The sequence below is a fragment of the Anabas testudineus genome, chromosome 7 (assembly GCF_900324465.2).
Source record: "Anabas testudineus chromosome 7, fAnaTes1.2, whole genome shotgun sequence".
Classification (NCBI taxonomy): Eukaryota; Metazoa; Chordata; class Actinopteri; order Anabantiformes; family Anabantidae; genus Anabas; species Anabas testudineus.
In genome coordinates this window covers 17105412-17119652 of record NC_046616.1, presented here as the reverse complement: position 1 = coordinate 17119652, position 14241 = coordinate 17105412, and the positions used below count along the sequence as shown (strand labels likewise).

The window sequence follows — 14241 nt, the reverse complement described above, 5'->3', positions numbered from 1 at the left end:
AAATCCTGCCTATCTTTAGTGCCACACATTGTTCATTTGGGGAATGATTTACCCTTTTGAAAAAATGACACTACAAATTATATATAGCTGTTCTAAAAATATCTTTAAAAAGGAACCAATGAGCTTGAAACTGGGAGGAATAGACAGGCTGGGCAAGTTAGAAAGCTTTGAGAGATGATTAGAGAGTTTGTCCAAAAGAAAAAGAAAAAGAGGTTTTAGAAGATTTAGTCTGAGATGTGGTGAATAATATGTTGATGTGGACGGTTTGCTCAGTAACATGATGAAGTGTCTTCTCACACATTCGTTCTTCTGTTTGTTTTTCACCTGTTGAGGCCTCATCTGTGGTGTCTTTTCTGTTTCCCCAGTGCTCAGAGGCTCAGAAGCTCCTGAACATCGCCAAAGAGCTTCTCCAAACTGAAGAAGCGTACGTCAAAAGACTCAACCTCCTCGACCAGGTAACGCTACCCCTCTCTCCCTGTCACTGGCTTTGTGTGTTTGTTGGCCTCTGGTCACCGATGTCCCTCTCATAAGTGCGCCAGTGGCCTTAGTGACTGAGATCAGTGTTAAGCTGGATTGGCACCGTGATCTGCTGGAGAGCAACGCTTCTTCTATTGACTGGATGACTCAGAGTAGATTAAGCACATGTGAGAAACTGTGTGTGAGCGTTGCAGTTTATATTTATATATGTGCAGCATATAAATACAGTTTTGTTAGCCGAAAACCTGAGTATAGACTATACGTGTACTGTATATGTGTCTATAAAGGGGCACATACATAGTTGCAGTGTGGCTCCTTCACCTAACTATTTTTTGGTAGATCTTGTGGATTTTGTGTGTTTCCTGACTCTTAGCTGTGTTTATAATTAAAACTTTCAGTGGGCTTCATGAAGCTGCCCAGCAACTTTTAAACTACACAACAAACTATACCATATATTAAAATATACACCGTATAGTATAATATACTCCTTTGAGGAGATTATTTCATCATGCTTATTTCAATTTCCCAACACACACAGCGTATGTAAATTTCTTGTTTGGTCTGATCAACAGTGCAGTCGTTACAGCTCTACATCCAGTCTCTTCCTTTGCTATTGCAGGACTTCCTCCAGCCTCACTCTTGGCTCCTTTGTTTGATTGCTTCTCATTATTATAAATTACTTCTAGTGTTTTTGTGTTCCCTCTGTGATGAGAATTTACTCCAGGTGGTTGGGTCTTCTTCCTCTTTCAGCTCATGTGGTAAAGGAGATGCACAGTTGTCCTATTACAGCACAGCTATGGTTTATGTGCCGCTGAGGGCAGAGAACCCTCACACTCAACTTCCTGTTTTTGACACACTACTTTCACATGACGCTGGTTTCCACAGAAACAGTAGCGCCTATCCATTGTTGTGACTGAGAGGGAAGCAAAAGGCGATGGAAGTGATGGGCGCAGTAATTTATCAGGGGTTATTAAACAGCAGAAACTATTATTATTCCCAGCTAACATACATTTGTAACAATGAGGAAGGATAATATTGGTGCAGTTCCCTGTAAGCCATTTACTGAACAGAAATACCAAAAATGTATCAGTTCCAGCCCATTAAATGTGTCAGTGTGCTTCCTTAGTAATCTTCAAAAGTAAAATGTATATTAGAAAGTATTTCTAGCTCCCACAATAACACACAAGCAGCAAGTTTATCGTATGTGTGAGAAAATGTGTTCATGAACAACAATATGACAATTTCATTTCTTAAATACCTGCTTCATAAATGGAAATCTGATTCAGTGTGTTTTGAAATAGTTGCTTTCAGTTTTGTATACAGATGTGTCTCTTGTTTTTTTCCACTGCAGGTATTTTGCACTAAGCTCACAGAGGCTGGAATCCCTCAGGATGTTATTACAGGGATCTTCTCCAACATCTCCTCAATCTACTGCTTCCATGACAAGTTCCTGCTCCCCGAGCTCAAGACGCGTATTACAGGAGAATGGTAAGGAAAAGCATTTAGCTTGCCAGTAGCGGCAGTGTGCCATTATTTTGACGGTTTGTAGTGGTCGTTGGTGTTGGCTGTAATACTCAGGACAGCTGGGCATTAGCGGGGGGGGGGGCATCATTGTCAGGTTTTCAGTGGTGTCTGCTTGCTCGTTCCTGTGTCTTTGTGTCAGAGTTGCAGAATGTAGGCACTTTCTGTCTTCTTTAACGGTAAGCAGGAAATGTACCTGCAGTGCTTGTGTGTTGATTTCCCAACATGAGCCACACTTAGTAGAAAATGACTCCTCTAGAGAACCCTGTTAAGGGAAATCACCTTTCACATGATGATTACGCTCACATTATTTTCTGGAAGTCATTAAAAATGTATTGGCTGAAATAGAAAAAACTTAAGTACTGTAACTCACAACAAGGACACAACCCAGAAAAAGGCAGTGCAGGAAAAAAGAAGGATTCATTTGTTCAAACCCCTAATGTCGTTCTTAAGATTAGTCTCATGTTTTAAATTTGTTTTGTTCTTGTGAATAACAGCATCAGCCCTTTCTGTCTTGTCAACATATTTTTTTATAAAATGTAAATCCGACTTTAAGAAACATCTTCAGAAAAGTGTATTAGTTTAAAAAAATACTTTTATTATTGACTTCACTGTATGAGGAGAGGATATAATATCCCAGCAGCTTTTGGGGATTTTTCTCTGAAATTGCAACTCGTAGTATTTGCATTTATCAACCGGCATGTGTTAGAACAGATCAACAGGCTGAACCTGCCTCTGAAGTTAATATAAAATAACCATAAATTGAAAACAGACAGAATAAAACCATATGAGATTTTAGGAATTCAAGCTGATCCTTGTGTCTGTTGTGTTTGCTGTAGGGACTCCAATCCTCGTATTGGAGACATCCTCCAGAAGCTGGCCCCATTCATGAAGATGTATGGGGAGTATGTGAAGAACTTTGACCGAGCCATGGACCTGGTCAACACCTGGACACAACGGTCTTCACAGTTCAAGAGTGTTGTCCATAATATTCAGGTAGGGGTTTGTGTCTGCTACGGGACTTTAATTAACTTTTACCAGCATGTAAAATTTTCAGTCTGACTTAAAAAATTTCTACAGCTAACAACATTTGAGGGTTGCAGACTGAGGGCAGGCAGAAGGCGTACCCATTAGAGTGTGTTTGCAGTTATTCAGTTAAAATCTTTGTTGTTGTGTTTGAACCAACAGAAACAGGATGTGTGTGGGAACCTAACCTTGCAGCATCACATGCTGGAGCCAGTCCAAAGGATTCCTCGTTATGAGCTGTTGCTCAAAGACTATCTGAAGAAACTGCCTGATGATGCTCTTGACCGAAAAGACGCAGAGAGTGAGACACTTAACCCACTGACTGTGACGCACTGAACTATTGTGAAAGATCAATTACAGGTTGCAGAGAACAACAAACACTGCAGTGGTTAGAAGGGGTTAAGAATTAATTTTACCTTTTGTTAGGAGTCAAACACAGCTTGTTTGAGAACACAAATCCTTTGAGGAAGGTTCCTCCTTGCGCAGAGCAAATCTTGTTTGGGAGCAAGTTGATGAGATTTAGACCACATGATACTACGTCCAGAGACTGGCTTTCTTACAGTTAGAGGACAGAGATTTCTGCCCTCAGCCAGGATATTTTAGAAAATACCATCTGGGGAGTAGAGGCGAACAGTTATGCAGAGACTTGGTGATTTACATTTACAGTTACTTATTTGGCAGATGCTTTTATCTGAGCGACTTGCAAGGTACAAGGCAAAGGCAGGGTAAGCGTAAGGAGGTCCTGCCTTAGGACCCCTACTGGAGGTAGGCGACTGCAGGAGAGTTAGTATGTTACAGCAAAAACTAAAATTACTTTTTTGATCTGATCATTGATTTACTGGAGTTTTTACATTAGCTCTATGCATTGTGGAACAGGAAAAGAGTTTCTCTCACCCACTCCAGTTGAAAAGCAGTTTATCACTGTTGTTTTGACCTGATTTCCTCCGGCTTTGTCTCGCCTGTTTATGTAGGCCATGATTAAGATGGCTGACTCAGGTGCTCACAGACATTAGTACTACACGCTGTACTGGCTAAAAGCCAGTACAGCGTGTATTACACAGGGTGTGCTTTAGGCATAAGGCACACCCTGTGTTTAATGTTAGGACTGTGCATCTTTAATGTTTGAGCTTGTAAAATATGCGTAACATAATTAGTGTGACATCCCAGCAAGTATTACGTGTGTTTGTCTGTATGAGATAATGAGACACTGCTTTATTTATATATCTCATCATCTGATAGACAGTTTTACTCCATCATGATATTATTATAATCTGGATTTTCTGCCAACAATCTTACATTTGTATATGTGTATATGTGCATTGCAGAGGCGCTGGAGCTAATCTCTACTGCAGCTAACCACTCCAATGCAGCAATCAGGAAAATGGTAAGTGGTGGTATTTGCTCAACACTTCATTCTTCTGTTTTTTTTTTCTTCTGTCATCTCTTTCTAAACTCTTTGCAACACCCTTTCACTGTCTCATTGAGCTTTATAAAGAAGCAGCTAATGTGTTACCCAATCAACAAACAGCTGCTGATGCTGTACTGCGACATTGCAAGTGTTTGTGTGAGAGAGTGAGCAAGTTGAATAAGTACAGACAGGAAGCTGCTGTTTCCTGCCTCGAGTTTCACAGCTTGCAGAAGCCCGACTGGCTCTCTTTAACACTCATCACTCCTCACCTCTTTCCTCTGTCTGGCCATAATACTCATGTTTCGCACATCCTTTAAATAACTTAAGCGGACGAATGTTTTTTATGAATCAATAAAGAAATACAACACCTGCTTTCTGGGCTTGCTGGAAAACCTATAAGTGGATAAAAGCCTGAATAAAATAACCCCCCTGACTTTCTGCTTCTGCTTTGCTCATCCTCCTTTTGCTCAATGTTTGCAGGAGAAGATGAACAAATTGCTGGAGGTTTATGAGCGGCTTGGGGGAGAAGAGGACATAGTTAACCCAGCCAATGAGCTTATTAAAGAAGGACATATCAAGAAAATGTCAGCCAAAAATGGAACAGCACAAGACAGATACCTCTACTTGGTGAGAAGACTGTTAGATTACTGCTAGAGGATGTCTATTACCTACCGCCTTATTATCTGCAGTGTTCAATATCCTAATTAATTCTGTCTCTGATCTAGTTCAACAATATGGTTCTATACTGCGTGCCTAAACTCAGACTGATGGGGCAGAAGTTCAGCGTCAGAGAGAGGATCGACATTGCTGGCATGGAGGTGCAGTCCTGCTTCTCAACCACTATTGTTTTTATCTAACACTCATCTAACACGGTAGTTATTGTGGTGGGTGCAAATCACATTTTCCTCTGCTCCCTACTTGACCTCAGGTGCAGGAGCATGTGAAGCAGAACCTTCCTCACACGTTTGCTATCATCGGCAAGCAGCGTTCGCTGGAGCTGCAAGCCAGGTAAAGATATGTCACTCAGAAAGCAAGACTGTGCCATGCTGTAGGAGCCAGTTGTGTCATGTTAAGGTTAATTGTGTGGAGGTCATATGTTGGTCCAGTAGGCTGGACTGAGATCAGTTGAGCCATAGGTGTCGCACATTTTATTTCAAATGTAAAAATACTTCAAAATTTCTATATTTTTATTTCAATTCATAGTTAGGATTTTTGTTTAAAAATGTAAACATATATAAAATAAATATTTTTTTGCTTTACAGGACAGCTGAGGAGAAGGAAGATTGGATTCAGGCAAGGACCACACACATGCATGCATATAGTACACCAGTACACCCACACACAGTCTGTCTCTTTTGCACCAAATATTCAATTTCAGGTCTTTGCTTTTGTTAGTTCGGCTTTATTAGAGTATTGAATGAGTAAAGATTTAAGAGATACACTCATCCAGTGGGTTTGAGAATTATATTCTTTAATAAAGCCGCTCATTATTGCTCATTTAGCCCATTACCGCGGAGTAAAGCTGATTAAAACATTTTCACAGGCAGGATGAGGGGGTGTTAATATTGCAAGTGGGGCTCCGGAGATTTTATGTGTGTTTTTAGTGTGTACAAAAGCATGAGAGTTGTGCTAAAATTAACAGTGGGAGCGTTCAGAGGAGCAAAGGACTGTGGAATGTAAACTTTAAATTTGAAGAGAGGAGGTAAGGTTTTGCTCCCTTCTAGCCAGGCCAGTCTCTGTGACACAGGCCTTTAGGCAGTAAGAGAGGATCATGATGCTTTGTCTGTGTGTCTGTGACCTGCCAGTCAGAATGACAAAGTATTTAGTTTCCTATTCAGGCAAGAAAAAGACAGCTTATCATTTACAGTCCTTAAAATCAAAGAGCTCAGACACACAGTACAAGATATGACACTTTGTGCTGGAATCTGATCAAATTTTCCTCTCTTTCCTCTGTGATTTCTCTTCTTCCAACTCTCAGGTGATCCTGGCCACTATCGAACGGCACAAACAAAACAGTGAAACATTCAACAAAGCTTTCAACAGCTCCTTCTCTCGGGAAGATGACCATGTCCCTGAGTCACCGGTGAGTTGTCCACTTCCTCAATCCATCAGTTCATTGATCAGTCAATTAGTGGGTTATCCTACGCTGTGAATCAGGGGAGGCTAGTGGTGCAACAAACAGAGTCCATCATCATCTGTTCTTTGTCCGCCTTAACAGCTCACCATCTATGGTTGTGGTTGTATCATGCACACAAAACACGCGCATAAAGAAGCTCTTTCTTTCCATTTCAACTGTCACACATTTAGCGTCTCCTTTCTCAGAACTCTCTCATGGCCTAATAAGGAAACCCCAAGTGTATACAAAACTCTTATGGATCTGCTTTGACCCACTTTGTGCTGCCTAGAGTAGGATCCTTGCCAAACATACAGCACCTTGACACGAACCAGAAGACCAGATTTAACAGGTCTCCACTGACACCTAGTGGTAGAGATATGTGACTGCAAGAGCAAGCTGCTAGCACTTGACATGATACAGCTTGTTGGTTCTTCTCTTCAGGGACCCTGGTGCAGCACATCCATGGACTCAGATGGGGAAAGAGTGCATGAAAGGGTAAGATATTTTACTATATCATATTTAAATGACACCTAGTTGATTATTAGTAATTAGCTGGTAACTTAAAAAAATGCACATTTATTATTAATGTGCATCGTGTAGATGCTTTAGATCAAAAATAATATATTTTCAACAACTAGGACAAGGCATTATGTATTATTGGTCATCATCATGCTGTTTTGTTTTGTTTTTTTTTTTTTTTTTGTGCAAATGAAATGACCTTATGTTGAACCTGTAAGTCTTGGGGCCCTGGGACCACTTTATTTTGATGACAATCTAGTTATGTCCTTAAGTCTTTTATTTTATGCCTTATTTACTAAGGGGAGATCTGTGAATACATGTTTATTGTAATATTATGAAGGTAGATAATCAGACATTTTTAGGGAAATTCTAGTGCACAATCAACAGCTCATTTGCATTTCTTCTGAAAGATTTGCCGAGCTGACCTTAATTCCAGTAGATTGCATTCAATATAGATCTACAGTGTTGGGATCATCATGGGGGAACTACAAACAATAGCGGAGGCGTTTAAAGCATTAGGTTTTACTTTAAAACTATCATGGGTAGCATGATCACCCTGCTGTGAAATCTTCTAAAGCACTAATGTTGTTTACAGGGCGTTGATCATATTGAATGATCAACCAAGTAGCACACCTAGTTTTTAGTAGCTGTTGTTTCCTGACACCTTTACGTGTTACTGATGTGGTTTTAAAGGCCCTGCACACTGGCGCTCACCGCAGTCAAATCTCATTTTTTCTTATGTGCTGTATTTTTGGTTTATTTTGTTTTGTTTTCACACCTCCATCCGATCTACACAGTAGCTGTCCTGAGGAGGATAGTGTGTTTGTGTGGGTGTCTGTGTAGCTTGTTAATAGAAAGGAGAAATGAAAGAGCAGACGACAGACAATTGGTGAAGCAAGAGAAGCTGTCAGACATTCCTTTAGGTTAAGTTGTGCTGAAATTGAACCACATGACTCCTGTGTTTTTTTTTTTTTTGTTTTGTTTGTTTTTTTTCTAGAAGAGTTCCAGGAAAAAGGAGAAAGAGAAGCAAACATGTAAAGGCTGCAACGAGAGCTTCAATTTCACCAAGCGCAAGCATCACTGCAAGTCCTGTGGAGCGGTGAGCACAGATGGAAGAAAAGAAATTTGGGCTGTGGCATGTAGAAAGGAAGGAATGGAGAAAAATCAGTGAACTAGTGGAAAATTTATTTCAGCCAAATTAACTGTTAACCACTGAGCAGCCTCTCAACGCTGTCTCTCTCCCTCTCTCTCTCTCTTTCTCTGTCCCTCTCTCTCTCTCTCTGTCTTCGTCCTTCTGCAGGCCATCTGTGCAAAATGTTCAAAGACCTTGGACAACAAAACGAGCCGAGTGTGCCCAGAGTGTTTCGAAGCCACCCTCAGTCTGGAGAACAGTGAACAGAAAAGGAAAGCTGCGCCTGAGGTGAGGCACACATTTGGACACAAACAAACATGTACACACACACACACATACACAAACACACACACACCAAGAAAGACAGAACAGCATGGGCATTATAGTTTAGTTTTCTGCCTTGATTCATGCCAGTCCAATGAGATCCATGTCTCCCAGTACTCAGTGTCAACCCCAGACTGCACTGATGGCAACAAAGAGAAAGAAAGAAGCACAGTGGCGTACTTATTAAGTCCAGTACACTTTCTCTGAGTACTAAAGTGTCTGTGTTGTCTATAACCACTGCACACACACCAAACACATTGTACACATGCAGCACATGTCTACTTGTACTGATAGACACATTCACACTGAAAGATCAACTAATCCCTATTTGGTGACTAATGTGATAAAGAGATCCCAGCTTAAGGAGGACTAGTCGGCCCTGCTGACTCAACAGTCTGGCTGCTTCAGGTGTCTGTCTCGCTCTGTCTGTCCTCTGCAGTCCTGTGGATGGATGTCCACTCTACTTAAACTACAAAGCATTCACTAGGACATCGTCCCGACTCTGAGTTAGGGTCAGTCCAGTGTCTGAATGACAGGAATCTTCACAGCAATGAGAGTTTGTCTCCACATGGGGGAGCCGTAGGCCAAACAAGGTTTAGATCGAGGGCAGCAGGAGCTTGAACACCTGTCCACGGGCACATCTCCCTGTGTCCTACATTGTTGTTATGTAATGGTGAACAGTGAAGGATATATGCTGACGTTCGCTCATCACGTTTAAATCTCCAAAAGATGATGCAGATGGATTTCAATTATAAAATTATACAAATAAATAGTGATAACAATTATAATGTTTTATTATTTTTACTTTTTTCGCAACATTACAAAGTGATTTATATATAAAATCAAGATGAAGTTGTTTAGTGTTGCGTTCTCTCAGCTGCACACTGGCGTTTTATATAAAGGGCTCCTTATTCATCCTTCTTTATTACTGTATCTTTAGAGAGCGATATCCCTAATAGGGGAGAACTGTCTACAGTGTGGCCACCTCCAAGTACAGGAGAAAGGGAAGAGCTGGACCAAAATGTGGGTGGCTGTCACCAAGGCTGAGCCACTGGTGTTGTACTTGCAAAGCAATGGACAGGTAAGATAAACACACACACACACACACAAGACATACGTGTGTGTTTATGTGCTATGATTCATTTCCATTAGTTTTATGATTATTTCATTCACACTCATATCCATTGAGTCTCTTCCTGCACACATCTGACCACCCGGCACATCCTGGCTGCTGCCTCTTTTTGAAGCAGAACATCTGCACGTTGTAACACCTTGGCACATCACTGAGTGTAAGGCAGATGTGTCCCACCCTACCTGTGCCAGATTGTCTGTGCACTCTGTGCGCTCTGGAGATTTGAGCAAGGAGGATTTGGTTGTCCTGAATCTGACCTCAGGTACAGCAGCTATGTGAAAAGCATTGTCGCTGATCAGATGAAGCAGCTCTTTGGATTTTCTGCAGTTCCTTGAAATCTTGGCTCTGAATATAGCAATAAATCTGCTCAGAACATCCCGAAGAGATGTGTGTAACGAGGGGTTTACACGCTCAAAATAAAAAAAAAAATGTTCCCAAAACATTTATGTCTGGAAAGCTTCCCGCCGTCGTTCATATCACAGTGGATGGCACAGAAGGAAAGTCAGCCTGTTAAAGCCTCCCTTGGTTTCATTTCCAAGACTAATATCCCAATCCCAGTGCAGAAAGCAGCCATTCCAAAGATTAGGATTAAGGATTGAGCGAGCATTTTCTGATTATACGGAAAGAAAGAGGGGGAAGGGAGGGCGGCGGACAGGGTTTACTATGCATGCCTGGTGGAATATATTCTCTTTCAACTGAAGAGACAAGCTGATGCTTTCCATATTCACAGTATGTTTACTATTTGAATGCCTAAAGAAAACTATTCAAGAGAAACCCACTTTTCCAGACTACCAGGTTTCTTCTGATTGCTTGTTATGTGCTAATTCCTATAGGAATCCAAGGGAGCACGGGCTGTGCCGCTTCCTGGGTTTGAGGTGAGCACGGTACCACCGTCAGCAGGCGAAAAGTCTGAGGCCAGACACGCACTTCGGCTCAGTAACACCCAGCAAACCTTGCTCTTAAGTGCCCAAGATGCAGAACTTCAGGCCATGTGGATGGATGTCCTCTCCAAAGGTGCCCGCGGAGAAACACCCACAGATGCATCCGTGAGCCTGTCTGAACACAGGAAGAGCCAGTAGTGGCCATGTTGGAGCCACAGGACAAGCGTCGCCTCCTTCCCTACTTCCTCCCTCTCCTGTGAACAGAGCACATGTTACTTGAATTCACTTTACCTTGGCACTTTTTTTTTCCTTATGAAGGACCACTCAGTCCTTCCTATGCCACTTCAATCTCGTCCTCATGACCACACAGCTACTTCTTTTTCTCTCTCCACCAAGAAGAAGGACTACGCTATCGATGCCACCAACGCCACTATATGTACGTGTGGTTAGGATATTTTATTTCTATCAGTGTTTTCAACAGCTGGAAAGAATATTTGAAGAACTTGTGATGTGTTTGAAACGTAGCTGAGAAAAGCTTCCTGTTGGACTTTTGTTTTTTAATGACGAAGGTTCTTGTACATTAAACCACTGTGTTGTGAAGCATTAACTCTTACATGTGTCTTACCATTTGTGCAAATGAGTGTATGTACTGTGTGTGTGCGTGTGTGTGTGTTTGAGTGTAAGCCCCCTCCCATGTTTATTAAGTATTGAATGTTAGTGTAAGAAAACCGTGCCACCTCTCTGTTCTCTTCACTCCTGTTGGGACACAGTGGCACTTGAGTTGGGTATTGTACAGTATGTATACTATAGTGTGATGTAAGGAAACGAAGGAAAAAAAGACATTTTAACTTAAAAAGACACAGAGATGTGTATATTTGTGGCTGGCCACCTGATGCTCCCACTGTCAGCTCCCATCTTACAGCCCCTCTCCTCATACTTCTCTCTCCTCTCTTGGTAATAAGTCCCTCATTGTCAGGATATGGTCATTATTGTGACTCACCCAGATGAGAGTACGCAGCCAGAATGGGATCACATGGCCTCAATTCTGACCCTGTGCTGCAGGTTCAGTCCCTCAATGTACAGATGCTAAATAAATCCTTTCCATGTATTTATCTCTCTCGCTCTCTCTCTCTCGCGCGCGCGCGGCATAGCAACCATTTGCCTGCTTCTCTCCCTTTGGTGATGTGATGGAAACCAAGTACTGTACTGTAAAACTGTTTATTCTGCCTTGCCCTCAAAACCCTGCTCCTATCAGCACCAGCCTTTAAGCGAAAGTAGCAAAAAACTTGTCATTGGATCTGTTTGTGCATGTAAACTCACTCATATTTATGTACCGTGCTTTGAGAACTTGCCCCATTCCCCTTTTTTATGCTCCAGAATTCATCCTTATTGTACTGTAAGTGAGCAGAGTCAGCGTTGAGTGTTTTAAACTGTGCACAGTGGAAAAGCAGTCAAGCATATCATCAATAAACAAACGTCGTGGTACATTCAGTACCGTGCCGTTCAAGAGTACCTCACGTCTCGAGCCTCTGTTGTGTTTCTCTTTGTCTTTTCCTTTATGATCCACAAACACTCTTTGCTCAAAGACACAGATGTTCACACCAAACAGAATCTAAAATAATGCTAGCAGATACTTGATTTAATATGCTGATGGCATGTAAGAGGATTAATAACTATGTTGCATATAACCTATTGTATGTGCAAATACTGTACGTATCTGTGTGTCCTCAAGGCTTACTACTGTAGTTTTTGTTCCATTGCTTTTGGATAGGATGCAAGAGGGCCATAAGAGGATTAATGACGATGTACCATGTAGTTTTTGTACAAATATTTTTCTGTGTGCATGTGTACAAGGCTTACTATACTATGGTTTCAGTTCCATGCCCTGGCACTTCCCGTTTGGATTATTTGTATTGTGTTAGAGTGTTATGTATTTGTGATTGAATTTCCCTGTGTACATCGCGGTGTAATAACAGAAACCGAAAGTAAGAACAACAACAAAACCAGCATTCATTCGAAAATCACTACTGCTATAGTGTCTTTCTGTGGCAATAGGCACTATAGATAACTTCAGTATAAGCACCCAACACAAGAACATAATAATGAAGCTACAGAATCATTTTTAGCACGTTAGTTTAGCAACTTATGATAGACTTTGCTGATTAGCAGTAAATACAAAGTAGAGCTAGGTTTGACAGGACTAAATGTGGGCATTGATTTCATAAGTTTAGATAAGCTGCCGCCTCCACTTAAACCACTAAGAGTAATTTTGCAAACAAGGACATCGGTGACAGTCTACCACTGATAGACTGACTAGACTGTTCAGAGTCCAGAGATTGTTCACAATGATAATCATAGCAATTTTCTATTCAATACATAAGTCTGATATTTTCCTTATTTACAGTAAGTATAACTTCTTAGCATGCCACTAGTTAATTATCACTAATAGCGTCAATCAACCCAAAAAAAAATTGATGGTGCTTTAGTGTTAGTGTTGCTCAGGTCTTGTCCGCTGTGGTTCATCTGCTATGGCTTCGTGTTGTGATGTGAGTGTGTGTCTCGATATGGATTCAAACTGCGAAACAGTGTAGGTTTATAGCAACTGTGGAAACAAAGCCCCTTATCGACAAGATGTCCGGTACGCTGTGTCTTTATGAAAACAGCAGGGCTGAAAACACCACGTACTGTGGTGATCTATGACAAGCTTCTCAAAATGGCAAGCACAATAGCAGAGCCATTTACGGTGATCTCATACAATCTGACATCAAAAGATAATGATTCCAGTGAGCCCGGGCGGTGTGGAAGACTCACAGTGATCGGTGCGACGAGAAGAAGAAAGAAAGTAGCCAAGCAGTTAACAATCTCAGTTCAGTTTACAGGAGTGTTGGATATTTCAAACTTCAAACAAGTTATAGTTGATTTATTTATGTAGGCTTCAAAACTAAACAGACAAATCAAATACGTTGATTTTACAAAAACTCAAGAAAACCTAAACAGTGTAAACTGTGTCTGATTTCAACCCTCAGATATGTAGCCTATGTGTACATAAAAGCTGGAGTGGGGTGGGTACACTTTCTACATCTTGAGTTCATTTATTTTCCACCTCCCTCCCTCTGTTTTGTCTTCACTTTGCAGTAATCACACTTGTTTTCGCAGTTCTTGTGGGCGTACTGATGTACATTTACAAAGCGGGGAAAGAGGACAGTTATTGATAAGTGGTATGAACCATAACTTCTTTATTTAGCAAGTCAACGCTGAGTGTCAAAATGATGAATTGGACGGCTGGTGTCTCTGTGGAGCTGCGAGCTGTGGTGCAGAGATAGAGAGCAAACTGCTGACTGCCTCCTTCTCTCGTGGGTTTACACGCTGTACATCTAGAAGAGAGTGCAGCAGGGAGGGTACTGTTTTTACTGCAGGACAGAGAACAAGCCGAGATAAGTTTTCATCATCTTCCGGTTGTTGATTTTTTTTTTTTTTTCACCAGTAAGATTTCCGCATTTTTTTATTCCGCGTCCCTCAGCAGTGGAAGTGGGACTTAGCTCACCGACTGACAACCTGTGCTTGTGCTTCTTTCTACTGCAAGTGTGTGAGAAGGTGTTTTCTTGTCGTCTCACACCTCCCCTGCTTGCTTTCAGTTCTTTACGTGTTTGCCAGTAAGACAGCTAACATAAGGGAGGCCTCAAGGTTTCCCTTTTATAGCTCTAT

At 41.4% G+C, this 14241-nt stretch overlaps 1 protein-coding gene across 2 annotated transcripts in view; it reads left to right on the top strand.

The window, feature by feature from the left end:
* The window catches only part of fgd (faciogenital dysplasia), a 41813-nt gene extending 29765 nt beyond the window's left edge, over positions 1-12048 (top strand). For both annotated transcript variants that reach the window (XM_026367923.1, XM_026367924.1), the window contains exons 5-19: positions 366-455; positions 1829-1965; positions 2838-2994; positions 3187-3325; positions 4350-4408; positions 4913-5059; positions 5158-5250; positions 5361-5440; positions 5695-5725; positions 6411-6515; positions 6990-7043; positions 8065-8166; positions 8368-8487; positions 9464-9604; positions 10489-12048. In XM_026367923.1, coding sequence (XP_026223708.1) covers positions 366-455; positions 1829-1965; positions 2838-2994; positions 3187-3325; positions 4350-4408; positions 4913-5059; positions 5158-5250; positions 5361-5440; positions 5695-5725; positions 6411-6515; positions 6990-7043; positions 8065-8166; positions 8368-8487; positions 9464-9604; positions 10489-10734 — 1701 coding nt within the window. In that variant the 3' untranslated portion in view covers positions 10735-12048. The remainder of the gene's footprint in view (positions 1-365; positions 456-1828; positions 1966-2837; positions 2995-3186; positions 3326-4349; positions 4409-4912; positions 5060-5157; positions 5251-5360; positions 5441-5694; positions 5726-6410; positions 6516-6989; positions 7044-8064; positions 8167-8367; positions 8488-9463; positions 9605-10488) is intronic.
* The last annotated feature ends 2193 nt before the right edge of the window (positions 12049-14241 follow it).